Genomic DNA, 18886 nt, shown 5'->3' on the forward strand with positions numbered 1-18886 from the left:
ATGATTCTTACACAAAGTCATGACTTTCAGTAAGAGATGAACATTTGTTAGAGCATATCTATAACAGACAAACCCTACTTGGCTAGGTTTAATAACATTTGGGAGAAGCACAACCAACTGTGAGAACTATATGGAGTAGAAGAAACTGCCAGTGTTTTTAATTTGAATTGGGTAATACAAGATAAACCATTTACCTTCCCTGTAGGATGATCTGTGTCCTGTCCTGGGGCTGCTGGAGAGTGCTGGAAAGGTTGTGTGGCCTGGTTGGCCTGAAGTCATGGACCAATTTTTTTTTAAATTAAAAATAATGAGGCCTGGGAGAATTAGAGGGCTCTGGGAGGCCTGGGGATAATGGCCACGATGTTTTTATTTATTGTTGTGGCCCAGAAGAAGAGGCAGTCTTTTGCTGCCAGTAGCTTGAGCCCCGATTAAAAATGAAAGTAGCTGACAGCCGTAAAAAGAAGAGCATTGCCGTGGAAGCCTGGGAAGCTCCTCGTGGCAAGGAAAGCATGGCCAGAGTGGGGAGGGAGCTGGAGCAAGCAACTCGTGAGGCTGCTGCTGCTTTGACTCCCCCAAAGACAGTGGAGCCACAACTGTTATGGGCCCCGGAATCAGGGAAATTTACCTGGTGAGCAGCACGGGACTGCAAGGCATGACTCTGGACAAGAAAAGGGCCTGACTTCTGCCTAGCCATCCCTCTCCCTTACAGGTTGAACCCTTGGGTTCTGTGCGTCTCTGCGGCAGCAGTACAGCATAGGGGTGAGTCCACACAGGTAAGGCTTGGACAAGATAGGTTGGAGACAAGGCTTGGATAAAGGCAGGCTTGGATGAAGACAGGCAGGACAAGGCAGTCAGACTTGGCTGGCAGGACAAGGCAAGGCTGGATACTAAGCAGGACCTGGAACTAGCAAGACAATGGTGAGACAAGGCAAGGTCAGGGCTCTGGTACAGGCAAATAACTTGTGGAAGACTGGGAGCGTTAAGCTGAAAAATAAGGGGCAGATTTTATAACCTGCGCGCGCGGCCTACATTTGTGCGCATTACCTGGCGCACAAATGTATGCCCGATTTTATAACATGCACGTGCAGCCGTGTGCATGTTATAAAATACGGGGTCGGCGTGCACAAGAGGGTGCACACTTGTGCATCTTCCGTGCGCCAAGCCCTAGGGGAGCCCCGATGGCTTTCCCCATTCCCTCCGCTCCCCCCACCTTCCCCTCTCTTCCCCTATCTAACCCATCCCCCAGCCCTACATAAATCCCCCCCACCTTTATTTCAGGAGTTACGCCTGCCTCTGGCGTAACTTGCGCGCTGGCCGGCTGCCAGTGCGCCATCCCCTGGCATGGCCACTGTGCCAGAGGACTCTGTCCCGCCCCCGGACTGGCACCCCACCCCCTGCCCCGTCCCCTTCCTGCCCCTTTTTCAAAGCCCCGGGACACACTCGCGTCCTATGGCTTGTGCTCGGCGCGCGCAGGAGCAGGTTTTCGGGGTTAAGTGCGTAACCCTTTGAAAATCTGCCCCTAAGTGAAAAAGCAAAGATGAAACTAGCCAGAGCAAACCCCTGTTTCCTAATTCCATATCATCTCTGATTATGATGACATTTATATCTTACTCCTGGAGAACGTTCTAAGTGTTAGAGTTTGTGTTTTGGCATTGTTCTGATAACATGGTTGCCATGGTTACCATTTTACATAATAATCCAGGGAAAAATGGAATATGAGTAGTTCAGTAAGTGGGAGAAGACTGCTATTCTGGTTTGTGGGAAGCTTGGCTAATGGCAAGTAGGATAAACAGATAATTAGGATATGTAGTGGCCATCTTAGGTGATTGCAAAATGGAGATGTGGCAACAAAGGAGGAAGAAAGGAAGGGAGCATGGTTGCAGGGAGATATTTGCCTTACATGAAACTAAGCCAGGGCTTCCCAAACCTATCCTGGGAACCCCACAGCTACTCAGGCTTTCAGAATATCCACAATGAATACTCATGAGAATGCTGCTGGGATCTCTCCGAGCTCCCTGGAAATGGAGAAAATACTTACCTGATAATTTTGTTTTCCTTAGTGTAGACAGATGGACTCAGGACCAGTGGGTTATGTGCTCTTCTGCTAGCAGGTGGGAGACAGAGCCAGATCTCAAAGCTGACGTCACCCTAGATATACCCCTGCACTGACCTCATTTCCTCAGTATCCTCCTCGAAAAGCCATTGTGGATATATATCTTTGCATAAACAACTTGGTTAGACTTCTTAAACTTGATTAAACTGATTCAACTGATTTAAAAAACTGGAGACCGCCAGTGCACTCAACTAAGTTAACACAGATACCAGATTAACTGTGGGTGTCTTGAACCAGGGGTAGGCAACGGCTTACCCGTATTTGTTTAGTCTCGTGGTTCGCTTTCCGAGGTCCTCCTTCTCTGGGGCAGCTGTGGGCGGGATGCCGAGTCCATCTGTCTACACTAAGGAAAACGAAATTAACAGGTAAGTAATTTCTCCATTTCCTAGCGTGTAGCCAGATGGACTCAGGACCTGTGGGATGTCGGGCCTCAACATCCCGGACAGGGCGGGAGGCCCCCCATGGCCCACTTAGTACTGCCCTTGCGAAGGCTGCGTCTTCTCGGGCCTGAACATCCAGGCAGTAGAACCAGGAGAAAGTGTGTAGGGAGGACCACATCGCCTCCCAACAGATCTAGGTGGGCGATAGCAGCTTGGTTTCTAGAGATGTGTTTAGTTTTTGCATGTCCGCTCGGGCTTCAGCTCGGGCAACCCATGGAAAACTTTTCCAACGGGTCTTTTTTTTTTTGTTTGGCGATTTTCTTGAAAAACGAAAAACCCACCCCAATCCTTAAAATTTAGTTTATTACAACCTCCCCCACCCTCCGGACCCCCCCTAAACTTGCCTAAAATCCATGGTGGTCCAGCGAGGATCCCGGGAGCGATCTCCCGCGCTCGGGCCGTCGGCTGCCAGGAAACAAAATGGCGCCGGTGGCCCTTTGCCCTTACCATGTGACAGGGGCTACCGGTGCCATTGGTCGGCCCCTGTCACATGGAAGGAGCAATGGATGGCCAGCGCCATCTTAGACCCTACAGGAACTCAAACACTAACTTCATAGAGTGCCCCTTAGTCTTTCTATTATCCGAAAGAGTAAATACCGATTCATATCTACCCATTCTAGACCTCTCAAGATTTTAAACACATCTATCATATCCCCCCTCAGCCATCTCTTCTCCAAGCTGAAAAGTCCTAACTTCTTTAGTCTTTCCTCATAGGGGTGCTGTTCCATTCCCCTTATCATTTTGGTAGCCCTTCTCTGTACCTTCTCCATTGCAATTATATCTTTTTTGAGGTGTGGCGACCAGAATTGTACACAGTATTCAAGGTGCGGTCTCACCATGGAGCGATACAGAGGCATTATGACCTTTTCCATTTTATTCACCATTCACTTTCTAATAATTCCCAACATTCTGTTTGCTTTTTTGACTGCCGCAGCACACTGAACCGACGATTTCAATGTGTTATCCACTATGATGCCTAGATCTCTTTCTTGGGTTGTAGCACCTAATATGGAACCTAACATTGTGTAACTATAGCATGGGTTATTTTTCCCTATATGCATCACCTTGCACTTATCCACATTACATTTCATCTGCCTTTTTGATGCCCAATTTTCCAGTATCACAAGGTCTTCCTGCAATTTATTACAATCTGCTTGTGATTTAACTACTCCTGACAATTTTGTATCATCTGCAAATTTGATTATCTCACTCGCTGTATTTCTTTCCAGATCATTTATAAATATATTGAAAAGTAAGGGTCCCATACAGATCCCTGAGGTACTCCACTGCCCACTCCCTTCCACTGAGAAAATTGTCCATTTAATTCTACTCTCTGTTTCCTGTCTTTTAGCCAGATTGTAATTCACGAAAGGACATCACCACCTATCCCATGACTTTTTACTTTTCCTGGAAGCCTCTCATGAGGAACTTTGTCAAACACCTTCTGAAAATCCAAGTACACTACATCTACCAGTTCACCTTTATCTACATATTTATTAACTCCTTCAAAAAAGTGAAGCAGATTTGTGAGGCAAGACTTGCCCTGGGTAAAGCCATGCTGACTTTGTACCATTAAACCATGTCTTTCTAGATGTTCTGTGATTTTGATGTTTAGACACTTTCCACTATTTTTCCTGGCACTGAAGTCAAGCTAACCGGTCTGTAGGTTCCCGGATCGCCCCTGGAGCCCTTTTTAAATATTGGGGTTACATTAGCTATCCTTCAGTCTTCAGGTACAATGGATGATTTTAATGATAGGTTACAAATTTTTACTAATAGGTCTGAAATTTCATTTTTTAGTTCCTTCAGAACTCTGGGGTGTATAAATCACCGGTCCAGGTGATTTACTACTCTTCAGTTTGTCAATCAAGTCTACCACATCTTCTAGGTTCACCGTGATTTGTTTCAGTCCATCTGAATCATTACCCATGAAAACCTTCTCCGGTACGAGTACCTCCCCAACATCCTCTTCAGTAAACACCGAAGCAAAGAAATCATTTAATCTTTCTGCGATGGCCTTATCTTCTCTAAGTGCCCCTTTAACTCCTCGATCATCTAACGGTCCAACTGACTCCCTCATAGGCTTTCTGCTTCGGATATATTTTAAAATGTTTTTACTGTGAGTTTTTGCCTCTACGGCCAACTTCTTTTCAAATTCTCTCTTAGCCTGTCTTATCAATGTCTTACATTTAACTTGTCAACGTTTATGTATTAACCTATTTTCTTCTGTTGGATCCTTCTTCCAATATTTGAATGAAGATCTTTTGGCTAAAATAGCTTCTTTCACCTCCCCTTTTTACCATGCCAGTAATCGTTTTGCCTTCTTTCCACCTTTCTTAATGTGTGGAATACATCTGGACTGTGCTTCTAGGATGGTATTTTTTAACAATGACCATGGCTCTTGCACACTTTTTACTTTTGTAGCTGCTCCTTTCAGTTTTTTTCAAACAATTTTTCTCATTTTATCAAAGAAGAGCAGGCAGGAACATGCCACCAGTGCGCAGCAGGAAGCAATCTGCAGTGTCATTAAGAATGGATTCCAATCGTCTATCCTGAGTGTCCTTCAATGCAGCCCCTCCCTCAATGGGAATGGTTGTTCGCTTTGAGACAGCACAGACCATGGCGTCTACTTTTGGAAAGCATAGGCATTCCTTGGCCACTGGTTCCAGAGGGTATAATGCATCCAAGGCCCAAACTCTTTTAAAGCTGGCCTCGGGGCATCCCACTCCAGGTCAATCAGTTCCTGGATGGCTTCCATTATCGGGAAGTAGCATGAGGCTTTACGAAGGGACACCAAGATGGTTCCGCCATAGAGTCCGTGCCTGGAATACCCAGAGTCTTCAGAGTCTGGGAAACAAGAGCTGGTAATCCATCCTTGTGGAAGAAACGAAGCATGGCTCAGTTTGGTTCCAGGCCTGGAGGGATTTCTCCTTCTTCCAGGGAGCCGCCATTTTCATCTGAGGTGTCTGGGTCCCTGTCAGGGAGACTCTTGGTTAGGCGAGGCATTCGAGTAAGGCCGGGAGGATTTTGTGCTTCCGGCAGGGGTTGAGCCTGTGTAGCAGCCAGGGCTGATTGTGCCTGCACGAAGGCTTGCAGGCCTTGGAAAAATTCTAACCAGGAGAAGGTCCCTGGGTCCATGTTAATCCCAGGGGGTGTCGGAGTAGGAGCCCCTGAGGTGCCCTCCTGTGGAGAAGCCATCTCGGAGTTGCATAGGTCCGGGGTATGTAGTAATTCCGGTCCCGTCCTCAGACAGTGAAGGACCAGGCTTTGGTCCCCCCCCCCTGAGCTTCTTCACAATGCTGACACAGGCAGGACTCCAGTTCAGGCTGCACGGCTCTTATGTGGCAGGCTGTGCAAAGAGAGTGCCTTCTGTCCTTCTTGGATGCCGGTGCCATTGCCTCTATGTCTAGGCGCACAGGTAATAAGCTTCAATGCGCGCGTGTATTTTTGCGCAGCTGTAGCTATGCGCATGGAGTGCGCTCAGTTGTGCGCACCTATGTGTGCGTCTGTATGGGACGCACACAAGTTAGGCTCATCGACCATCCGGCTTGCCCAGCACGTACCGCCGGATGAGAAGGGAAGATGGCGCCGATGTCTCCCCGTGTGCAAGATGGCACACGGGGGGACACGTGTGTGGACCCTTGCACCGGATCGGGGCCTAGCCCAACCAAGGCTGCTCAACCCAAGTGGTGCTCCCTTTTAATCTCGCCGGAAGAAGGAATTTGTACGGCAATCCAAGCTCTGGAGACTGGAGACCTGACATTTAAAATTTTCTTCTTGCTTGGTCTCGGCGCTTAATGCTCGTGTGCCGGACGGTCTCCAGCTGCGGGGGAAGAGGGTTTTACCTTCACCGCTGCGCTCGGTTATGCACCCGCTGCATTTCAGCCACTCTGGGGGCTACGTCCACGCCGGGAACCGGCTACTGGACCAAGGCACCCCTCTCTGAGGGATATCTGAGATCACCTCAGGAATTCTCAACTGGGGGAGGGACCCTTAGGTATCACCACAGGAGAGCGGGGCTTGATCCTCTTTAATGTAAATTTTGTCTTCTTGCTGTAATTTTCCTAACACTGTGCTAGTGTGTGGGATAGTGTCCGCATCTGCTAGGAGACGGAGAGATACTGAGGAAATGAGGTTAGTGCAAAGGTATATCTAGGGTGATGTCAGGTTTGAGATCTGGCTCCGTCTCCCATCTGTTAGCAGAGGAGCATATAACCCACTCGTCCTGAGTCTATCTGGCTATACGCTAGGAAATCCTGGATATATCTCATCTGCTCCTATTGCCCTGCCCACGTCCAATTTTGCTACTTCAGTTTGAACCTTTTCTTCTGTAAATTGAGTGATATCCACCCCTCTGCTATACCGAATGTAACTCTGCTATCAGTGGTCTATCTTTCCCCATTCTCTTCTTTGCTGAACCGTGAACAAAAGTATTTGTTTAGTGCTTGTTTTTTTTCCCATCATTTACCACATATTCCTCCTTTTCAGCTCTTGGCCTGAAAATCTTGTCACCTTGGTTTGCTGTCTTAGCCGCCTTTTCTCTGTGCATGCCTTCCCTGTCCTTACTGCCTTCCCTGTTTTCCCAGACATTCTTCCCTCTTTTCCTTTCTACCTTTTGGTCCTTATCAAACATCTTTTGAAAACCACACTCTTTTTTGTCTTTTATTTACTTTGTTGCCCTCACAGGGGAGCAATTCTCCAACAGCCCTCCTAGCCATGGGTGCTTTTTAAGCACAGACCTTCAAGCTAATTTTCAGTGGCAACCTACATGGGTAGTTTCTGTTTGTAAATTAGAAGTACTCAGGAGTTGGGTACAACCTTTTTTTTTTATATATATCATCAGGGAGAGGGGTGGGGTATGGGTGAGTTGGCTAAGATAGCAAAGTATGTCTTCTCATTTGAGCATCATAGAAACATAGAAATAACGGCAGAAAAGGACCCAATGATCTACCCAGTCTACCCAGCAAGCTTATGCTTATGCTAGTATCCGCTGCACTGTGCAGATTACCCCCATGCTTATCAGTTTCCCAGACCGTAAAAGTCAGGGCTCTCATTGGATGCCGTGGTAATAGAGAGTAATGTTGGAGTTGCATCAAAAGTATTGGGTTTAAGGCCCAATTTTAAAAGGGCTGCGTGTGTAAAAACAGGGGGTTTACGCGCACTGTGCACATTTTAGAATGACCCCAGTTATGGGCAGAAGTGCCGGGTCCTGCAAAAGGGGCGTGCTGGGGGCGTGGTCTGGGAGGGGTAGGGGCAGGCCGGGACAGTGCCCAAGGAGCAGTAGGTATAAAAATTTAAAAAATGGGGAAGTTAGGGTTAGTTTAGCGGTCAGGGAGGAGAGGCGAAGAGGTAGAAGGGTAGGGTTAGCGATAGGAAAGTTCCCTCCCAGTCTGATCCTTAATTGGAGCTGACTGGGAGGGAACTTGGGGAGGCCTGATTGCGTCATTGTGCGTATTTTTCTAATAACATCTCTGTGCGCGGAGCAGGCCACCCGCCCGCACAGACGTGAAAATCCAGTGCGCATGTGCACGTGGGACCCGTATTTTATAACATGCACGCGCCGAGATGCGCATGTTATAAAATAACCGCATCCATGTGTGCACGCCGGGAACCACGCACACGCATTGTTTTTAAAATCTACCTTCTATTGATTAAGGGTAGTAAAAGCTGCATCAGCAAGCTACCCCCATGTTTATTTGTTCCCCAAATTCATGTGTGCTTTTTGTTTACAGGTCAATAGAGTCCAGAAGACAATATTGCTTCTACTGCTGGTGTAGTTATTGTTCCCTTCCTATGACTAGAAAACATGCCAGGACCCTCAGGCTGTGGGGTATGGATCTAGGAAAACAGGAGGGGCAATGAAGGGACCAGGGAGGTGACCTGGAGGTTCTTATCCACAGGGCTGTAAATAACATGGTGTGTTAATAGTGGAAAGCTTCAGTGCAAATGTTGAATATAAGTTTCCTAATGAAGCACGTGTATGGCACTGTTGCTTTGTGTCCATCTCATCATGCGGATGCGGATTGGCAGTCCACTGCACCATGCTTATGCCAGTGTTGTTTTGTTATTCACCGACAACCATGCCTCTGATTTTTTTTAGGGGAAGGTAAAGCATTCTTCAGAATGAAATCAGGCAACGTATTACTTAAACATTTATTACAATGAAAACATTATGCATTACTATGCTTTACAGACATTTGCAATCCAGTAATATGGGTTAAAGGACACCTTTCTCTGCCAAAATCATATCATGGTGTTTCAGCATGCAGCCTATGTTTTTTCATGCTCAACCTATTGTTTTTGGTTACTGTTCTTGGTTCAGTTCCCCAATTCGATGTAAACCGATCTGATATGGTCTCTACCATGAAGGTCGGTATAGAAAAGTGTTAAATAAATAAATAAATAAATAAATAAATAAATAAATAAAGGCAGCGATAAAAGAAGCAACATCAAGGTGCTGTAGTGGCTTTTCTTGGCATTTAAAATGAATTTATGCTAAATAATGAAAAGAAAGAAAACATTTGTATTGAAAGTTTTGCATTCACTGGTGAAAGTCTGATCTTCCTCTCTGTACTGCTTAAAACATCCCATTATTTCTGTCCCAAAGTTTACTTCTCTCTTTCAGAATTCACAGACCAGTATACCATAGGATTTTTTTTTTTTTTTTATCATTCAGAGCCTGCTTTTTAAAAATGATTTTTCTTGCATATTTGCTTTTAGATGGTTGCTGTGTTAATTTTACTAAACTGCTAATTCTCGGTTTTTCTGCCTTTGTTACTCTCCCGCTCTTCTGTCAAGCTCCCTCTGACACGCATTCTTTTCCTGTGGTTTCTGCAGCTATTAGTCTTTATTGCTTTGTGCTTCCTTTGTTCACCTTCTTTTGTCCCTTTTGCTTGGAGTATTAGGTACCTTCTGTACTCACGTTTGTTCCATTCCCTCTATGACATGGAAAATGGATGTTTTTCTGGGTATTGTCAGCTTATTTAACTTTTTTTTTTTTTTTTTACAATAGCCAATCAATTCTATGGACAAACACCTGCATGATATACAATTACACAACTCCTGCTGAACATTTACCCTTCAGAGTTGTTGTCCAATTAGTTCCCGGTGTGCAATATTCATCCTCTCTAGGAACTCATAGCATATACATATCCAGCTGATGAAGGTTCGGCAGGATCAAATAGAAGCATTTCTGCTACATCCATGAACTAGAATAAACACATTCCTATAAAACATATGTCTGGACATGCATTGCACACACAAAATCACTGCAATTCTTAGGCTGAACAGAGCCTTTTGCTTTTGGTGAAAGTTAAGGAAGCACAACAGGAGACAATGCTTATGCGTAATAAATTATGGGCCCTGATTTAGAATGCAATGTTTCCATCAGTATAAGGTGGGAGATAAAGCACTAGAAATCAGGCCCATGATCTTTAATGCATAATACAGTCACATTACGTCCTAGCAAATTCTTCTTCAGTTGGGCTTTATCTTTGTGGGCCGGATATTCAAAGCACATTTAGCCCTAGATAGCCAGACAAGTGGGACTTATCTTGCAATGTAGCGGCCACTGAGTATCCGATAAGTGACTTATTCAGCTATGTGAACAGCTGGATAAGTTGTGGGAGGGCAGTGGGCAGATCGGGGCAGCACTATGTAGCTGGATATGTTAGCTGGTTATGTAGCGATATTCAACTTTAAGATGGATAAGTTATCCAGGTAAGTTAGACCTGCTTAATAGCATGTTTAAACTTAGACAAATACAACTTACCCACCTAAGTAGCACTTACTATGGGTTTTTTTTTTAACAGTATAGCTGTGCTGCTGAATATCCCATCTAACAGGGTCATTTATGAAAATGCGTTATTGCAATGCGCATGCAAATTTTTTGAATTTATTCAAAGCGGTGGGATTGGGGAGGGGAATGGGTGGGATCAATGAAATAACTACACCTTTTTTCCTGGTGTTAAGCAGTGCGATATGCCCAAAACAGAATTTGTGATATTCCTTTTCAGAGAGAGAGAGAGAGAGAGAGAGACTCTGGGGTGGCACACATAGTAGTCAACTATCTATACCGCTATAGGAGGGCCAGCTAGTAACTGAAGGTGAGGTTTTGCTGGTGGTCTAGGGTTTTGGGACCAGTTTTATATGCACAGGCAGATGTACAAACAGCACAGTACACATCAGTGAAGATTTAATGTGATTTGGCGTAAGGAAAGGTAAACAAAGATGAGATTTCTACAATGTTCTCTCACCCTAGCTTGATAGTACCCTGGTAGAGAATCCATCAAGCTAGGATGAGAGAACATTGTAGAAATCTCATCTTTGTGTGACTTTCCTCACTCTAAATCATGTCAAATCTTCACTGATATGTACTATGCTGTCCCTATGTCTTACTGTGCATGTAAAACTGGTCCCAAAACCCTAGACCACCAGCAAAACCTCACCTTGAGTTACTAGCTGGCCCTCCTATAGCGGTAGAAATAGTTGACTACTATGTGTGCCACCCCAGAGTCTCTCTCTCTTTCTCTCTCTCTCTCTCTTAGAAGGAATGTTTAAGCAATGGCAGTCAGATCTGCTCTAAAGTTCATGTTTTCTCTTTTGGAAAAAGCTAAAGGTTTTAGTCAGATATTCTCAAAATAAACCTGGCAGCCACACTATTTATTTATTTTAAAACGTTTCTATACCGTTGTTTAGTTAGATACCATCACAACGGTTTATAATAAGGCACAAATACTAATGTTGGAAACATTTTGAGTTCTATCCATTAACCAGGTGCCAGTAATTACGGTTACATAGTATTATAATTATTCATAGGTGGGGTAATACATTATGTTCAAACTTATCAGTTACAGATTTAACGTATATAATTTATAAGATCTAATCCTTTGTAGATAAGTGCAAAACATATAGAATAAAAATACAAATAAAAATAGAAAATACATACCCGTATAGGTGTTTTGCAGGTTGCCTTCCATGTTCCTGGAATATCCTACTTATTATGGGACTAGATAAAATAAAATAAATGCTCCCCAATAGTAAAACTTGGTCATTAAAAAATACTGTAAAATTGTTTATATTTATTGAAAATAAAATCATAATATAACATCAATTCTAATGTATTATACAGGCCACTGATATTTTTAACACAAGACTCAGATCTATCCAAAGTTTTCTCCTGTACTGTACATGGGGAAAAAAAAAACCAAAACCTTTTGATAAATCAGGCTTCAATGAACTGCAAGTAAGGGTGTGTTTTGCACAAAATTATTTTACAAGAAATCCCCACAAGCTTAGAAAATACTACCTGCAACAATGATCATTTCTAATTGTGTTGGAGAGAAGAAAAGTGACACATTATTCAGTCCTACAAAGTCTGGATAAATCCTCACAAAGTCCCCTGTGAAAACCAATGAGAAAGAATACTTTTGCTGACACTTAACATACATATGAATAGAATGTTTCCATTTCAATACAATTTACTTACAACAAAGGCAATCCAAGTGTAAAAACACTTCTAAAGCATAATATACATTTTGCTTTTATCAGAATAGACTCAACATACAGTTGACATTGCTTACTAATCAATAGTATAAAGCATATAAAAATTATTTCAGAATTTGTACAATACATCACTATTCCTCAGGTTGAACAATGACCTAATTACAAAGCAGTCTAAAATAGACATTAAATCCATACAATTGCCTTATAATAATTAAGGGCCTTATGCAATAGCGATTTTTTTCCATAGCCTGTAGAATGGGGAAAAAGCCCTTTTGGAATGAGGGCCTCAATTTATGAAGCCGGGGCTTTTAGCATGAACTGATGGGATAGGGGAGGGTCAGGGGAGATGCAGTTGGGGGGATGTCATCTACAGGGAGACACAGAGTTATCTATTTAATTTTTTTTTTTTTTTTTTTTAATATTTATAGGAGCACAGGGATAAAACAGGAAGTTGAATGAAGGACATCAGGTATCCCTGTCAAAGCCTACTTGACTGTCCTTCCTAAACACATATTGTAACTCAGTGAAATATGAGACCCCCATGGGGGCAGGCACAGGAGGAAAATCAGAAAACATGTTTTCAGAGAAGGGTGGCACATGCAGGGAACGGCCTCCCAGAGGAGGTGGTAGAATCGAAAACTAACGGAATTCAAGAAAGTTTGAGATAAGCACAGTGGATCCCTAGTGGTGAAGAGGTGAGGGGAGAGCCAGAGACCAACTCGGTTGTATGATGCATCATCAGGAATGAAAGTGGGTAGACTAGATGGGCTGAACGACCATTCTCTTCCATTATATTCTGTGCTTGTTTGCATTCCAAGGCTTCCACCATACATCCCTGATGAGGGGGAGGTAAGTGTGCTAGCCAAACATTAAGATGCATATTTCCCTAGATTTTGAATGAGCAAGCTTCAAACCAACACCATACTTTGACAAAAGAAACACAAAAGCTACCTCTTAGTTGCAGCTTATCATGTCCTAAGTCTAGTTTTTCTGAAATGCAGCATGGATTGCTAAGACAACACAAATGACATACTAAGTCATCAGTTATGGTTTCAATAAAGCTTAAAAAGAGTTAAGATGTCTCCTATTTCCTTATTCTTTTGTATAAAAATGCCTTCCGTTTTTCTAAGTATGACATTTCAATCCTCCTGAAGTAAAAGGAAAGGTAGGAATGTAAAGCAACAACAGATTAAAAAAAAAAACCCAAACAATTTGAGGAAACCATAAAAAAATAAAAACTTAAGCAATATTATCTGTTAGGGACAAGCATTTACCAGTAGCTAACCAAGGGGATTTGATCAGTGGTCCTGCTCCTTTGTCTTAGTAAGCAAAGTGCACGATTATCTATTTTTGAATCTCCTTTTCTTAACAGAGAACTGGATGCAGCACTCCAAAGGGCTGGTTACATTCACGAACTGTCTGGGGTTCACAAATCCCTCAGCACAGCCAAGGAACGAGGAACTTCTGTGTCTGAACCAGCACTCCGCCTCAGACTTCTGATTTAAATATACGTCTCGCCGGCCTAAAAAGGCTATTTTTAAAAGGCAGCATCATGTCACCATGAAATGCACCTTTACATGAAGATATATACCGTGATCCAAGCCAGGCCACTTCCACTGTTCTCGCATCTATAGGATACAACGTTTAGATTTTTAACAACATGCTATTGCTAGGTTATTTGTATCAGTAAGTCTCAAAGCTAGGGAAAGAGAGCTTGAAAGGGTTTTATGCTTTATGAAGCTTTTTTTCCCCAAAGGCCCAAAGTAGGGAAAGTATTCTTATTGAGTAAGGTCCCTGATGGAGGATAAGCATAAGAGGCTTGGTAATTAATAATTTCCAGAAAGTTTGACTTTCAGGCATAAAAATGTTCTTCATAAAGAACCAAGCAGAAAAGAATGCGGAGAGACTGATTTTTTGTGAAAGGCTTCCTTACAATCAAAACACAACTTGGGACAATATAAGAAATCAGATCTTACTATTATTAAGACTGTAAAAAAAAAAAAAAAGATACATTACTAATCTACTTTAACAGCACCATAACCTTTTCTAAACATACAAATCCATAGTTTCACATTTGGGTCAGCAGATGCAGTAAGCTCTGGTTTAGCTGCTGTGGTGCTTTGCAGTTAAAGTCCCTGTACATCTATCTGCAGGTGAAAAGCAAATGCAATACGCACTTTGCTCTGGTAATCATTTAAAGAACACAGACTACAAAAATCTGAGCCCAAAGTTGAGTTAAGACCATGAAAACTGTAGAATTAAGCCTCAAACTGCATTTCTGTAACAATTATACAGTAATACAGCTATACACAGAGTTCTGATGTAACAGACACAATATATTCAATGAGCCGGACTCAGGTGAAATTCTGCAAAAATTGGAGGTGCAAAAGGTAGGCAAAAGAGTTCATTTCCACAGGACAGAGCCTGAGATGCTTGCTGCCTAGCTGGCCTGAATATTTGCTCTGCGGATTCATATGGCTTATGAATTTTGCAGAACTCGAGCCTGTGTTCTCCTGCAATGCTTGCTCACTGATTTGGGCCTTCATCAAGCCAAACTCCACTGTGCCTCTTACTGCCATGTGAGGAGTCTTTGTTGCCTGATACCTATAAAGGACCAGCCAAAAGGATGCTGTACTACATGAGCTTTCGAGAGCACAAATTCCTTCTTCAGATGTCAAGCTAACACAATCTAAAAAGATTCCAGTTTTCTCCAGGGCTTATATGGATACAAAAACTGTGCACTCCTGACATATTAATAATGCTAACATACGTTAACATGTAATTAAAGCCCCTTGCTACATATTGCTGATAAATGTAAAAGTCCTCTCATTCACAATCACATTTTTTTTTAAACTTGATGCAGTAATCAGGGACAAGGGAACACTTTTATAGTTGGGAAGGGTCCGGTCGACCAAGCTCTGTCACCGCTCCTTTCTTCTCCTTTCCCATACTCGCGCTTTCCTTTCTCTGTCGCCTTGTCCCCCACACCCCCTCTGTATCTCTTCCTTGCCCCCACCCTAGCTCTCTCTCTCCCTTCCTCTCCCATCTGCCCCCAACCTAGACTCTGAGTCTGAGCAGCAGCAATTCCAAAACCCTCTTCTAGTCATCCTCCCCTTTAGCCTGACAATCCCCCTTCCCCATCCTGATCAGCAGCAGGAGGCGAGCAGGAGGGAGGGAGGGTAGGTAGGGAGGTAGGAAAGTTCCCTCCCAGTCCGCTCCTTAATTGGAGCGGACTGGGAGGGAACTGGGGGAGGAGCAATCTTGTCGCCGGGCATAAATTCAGTTTTCACCACCCCTTTGCGTGCGCTGCCCCGGATTTTAAAACATGTGCGCGCATATTATAAGAATGTGCATCCATGTGCGCGCATCGACACATGCACATATTTTTAAAAATCTACCCCTAAGTATATGTTGCTTCATGAAGACCTGCACTGAAGTCTTACTTAAACATGACAGCTTTCAGATCTGAAAACCATAAGACCAGATGTTTTGATATAGAAATATAATTACATAGCAAATTAAATATTATTTGACCTATTCTGTTGGTGGCTGTATTTAATTTTGCCTGTACTTAATGTTGTTCCTATAACCATATGAACAAAATGTTCATATGGTTATAAACCCTACAGAATGGAAAAGCAGGACTGTCACAGGTAGATTAAAAGAATATAAAGCCCCCTGGCTCATAACTTGCTGGTCTCTACTGTCTACATCCAAGATGTTTGGGAAAGGAGTTTTGCCATGCTGCCTGCCACTTTGTCTTTTACTAAGGACATTGAAAACTTTACCACTCCAGGATTGAGTTGAGTTCAGCTCTGGTTGCCATATCAAGGAAGGATCATCCTCAAGCAAAAAAGACGGACAGGACTGTTAGCCAATCCTGAGCTCGCATGTATCTCAGTTGAGTAAATTGACATTGCTTCCTGTTGAGGGTTCCTTCCTGTAAGCCAGCGCAGAAGCAGATAGCACATTGGGTATGTGCCTAGGAGAGAGGTTGAAAAATTCTTCGCCAGCATAACAGAGGGACCAGAAAGAGAGAGACAATGCCAGGACAGAGCCACTTCTAGCTATCTGGAACTACAACCCTTGCTGCACATTCCCAGTGTGTAAGTACAGAATTTAGCAGTTTAATCCACCTTCTGGAAGAAAGACATCCTTATGCAGACCAACTTTCAAACCTGGCCATGGTACACCATTTGCGCATAGGTGGACGCACAGATTTATGCTGTATTTTGTAAACTGTGTGGTGGGATATGCATTTTTTTTTCATTTTTAGTATGCACTAATTTGTTTTAGTGTGCAGTAAATCAAATTAGTACGCATTAACTTGATTTAGTTCACACTAAAAGAAAAACGAACCAAAAAACATCCTCAATAGAATAATAAAAATAAAACAAAATGAATAATAAAAATAAAACGAAACAGAAAATATATATATTTTCCAGCTGCACATCCTGAGCCGCACAGTTTACAAAATACCACATATTTCTGACTCAAAAGTACACACATAAGTTGTAGTACACATGTATATTTGGATTGCAGAAATACATATACTTTCTCTACCATTTGAAAAAAAAAAGCACATATATTTTACACATGAAATAATTGTGACAATTTGCATGTGAAAGCACAGAATTAAATGTAGAGGCAGTCGTATTTTAAAGTATGTATATAGACCGTTCTGAAAATGCTTTCTTGCACATGTACTTGGAATCACCAGTTCACGGCTCCCCTCCTGCCAGTTGACCCAGACCCTCTAGCAGTTCCCTCAGACCTCACACCTAAGAACTGCAGAGAAAACACAAGTCTGATTTCACTTGTGCGACTTCAGTTAGCAGGTGTAAAAGCGTATGGATACGTTTGGCAATCTATGTGCATATACCTCTTACAAAACAGCAGTTTTGCACACGTACTTATGGATCCCACCCGGGGAATTTCCGTAGGCCTCCCCTTTTTTCCCACCGTTAAAATTTAGCCGAGCTGCTTATGTGCGCAACCCCTGTGCAACTCTTTAAAAATTCACCCAAATAAGTCAAGTTTAATTTCTGACTCTGCTGTATCAGAAGCATCAGAGGGAGAATATGTGGGGGCATCCTATATGTGGGGGGATTTTTATGAGAAGACTGGAGTACTACGCAGTGCGTGGAGCAAGTGATCTAAAAGAATCTGCAAGTTGTATTTTCCTATCTGTGTCCAGGGGAAAAAAAATGTTTCATTCAATTCTGAGCCCCCTTCCCTTGGTGCTGGGTTCTTGCGCCCTGCCCTCCACCTTACATTTCTTCAAAGCACTCCATGCTATGTTTCACTAAACAATACGATGGATGTGCCCTATTTTTCTAGAGGGATTGGTTCTATTTAGATCTGGTGTTGCTATTAACAATTCTTGATAGGTCCCTATAAGTAAGAATTGAAAGGGCTGTCCTTGATTTACCTGGGAAAAATCCTCCTTTGAAGTAACACACCCGAGTACAAGGGGAATATTTAGCATTCCATAACTTTTTTAATTTGGCACGCACATCCTTTCAACCTTACGTGACTCTACATTCATGTATTCCCTGCTGGGCCTTTAAACCTCGCCTTTCCTGCTCATGCCATGGAGGAATTTGTGAATATTTGCTAAATTCACGATTGGCTTTCCATGGCAAAATCAAGTCACAGCTATATGATAAAGTTATGCCTGCATCATGATATAGTTCTAACCCCCTCCTCTGTGTTTTTATATAGATATATCTTTATTCCCAGAAGTCCCTAGCAGATAGTTTGCTAAAACATGACTTCACAAAACATGCCATTACTAACTGCTGTTTTGAAAAGAGATTTCTAACTTTTTAAAAATTTATTCTGGATGCTTTCTAATTTTTACTAAGGTTCATCAGACAATTCTAGATTTTCATGTTTTCTGGGAGCAACGTGAAATTTACTCAGATCCTTCTGCTTTGTCTCATGCTAGACAGCTTTATGAATGAGTTTGTGATATAATAATCGAGGGAGCACAGGCAATGAACAAGTTCTCTTTGTAAAGATGGTAAATGTTCAGCTTTACATTTTGCAAAAATGCACCTCATCGCAATTTTTCTGGTACCATCCAGTCAAGTCTTTAAAGAAAAAGATCCAAAAATCGCTTGATAGTCCTAAAATCCAAAACCAAAAGTTCTTACATTGGTTATCCCAGTGGACAATTAGTGTTGCACCAAAGAACGGGCTTTGTGAATTCAGCCCACACGCTTCAGTTCAGAAACATGCATTTTCCTTTTCCCCATTTGTGGCTGTCCTTGTCTGTCAGAGGATGAATCGGAACTCAAGTCATTCAGATTGGACCATGGTGTTTTATTATTATTGCAGAAATAGGTTAGGAGTGGTAGATCCAATATAGAAATGAGGTCATGCTGAAGCCTCCAGGTAGTCACTTGTAGGTACAGCTACCCCTAAGTATTCAGGGTTCTCTGCTGTAGAAACTTTATAAAGGCCATTAGTCTTGACCTCCCATGGGAAGAAGTCCTGCTGGTAGTCAGGATTGTCTATGCTTATTTGGTGATTGGCTTTGCAGTCCCAGTGGTTTGGGCTGTGGAATGGAGCTTTGGTGGTGGGGTTCAGGCTTGTGTTTAGATACTCTGAATTGTTCACCGCCGGAGCGAAGTTCTGATACTGAGACTCAAGAGGGGTCTTTGGATCCAAAAGTAAACTGAAGTTGCTGTAGACTGGATTATGCACTGTAGAATCTGAGTATTTGAATGGATGGCTCTCATTTACATACTCTGAAAATAAAAAAAAAAATGGAGAAAGCAGACCTTATTAATATCACTGAAATTAATTTGTGCTTTTTAAAACA

The 18886-nt window shown here is 42.8% G+C and overlaps 1 protein-coding gene across 2 annotated transcripts in view; it reads right to left on the minus strand.

The window, feature by feature from the left end:
* Positions 1-11613: 11613 nt before the first annotated feature.
* The window catches only part of EGFR (epidermal growth factor receptor), a 383921-nt gene continuing 376648 nt past the window's right edge, over positions 11614-18886 (minus strand). For both annotated transcript variants that reach the window (XM_029589569.1, XM_029589570.1), the window contains exon 28: positions 11614-18812. In XM_029589569.1, the coding sequence (XP_029445429.1) occupies positions 18439-18812 (374 nt within the window). In that variant the 3' untranslated portion in view covers positions 11614-18438. The remainder of the gene's footprint in view (positions 18813-18886) is intronic.

The sequence above is a fragment of the Rhinatrema bivittatum genome, chromosome 2, assembly GCF_901001135.1.
Source record: "Rhinatrema bivittatum chromosome 2, aRhiBiv1.1, whole genome shotgun sequence".
NCBI lineage: Eukaryota > Metazoa > Chordata > Amphibia > Gymnophiona > Rhinatrematidae > Rhinatrema > Rhinatrema bivittatum.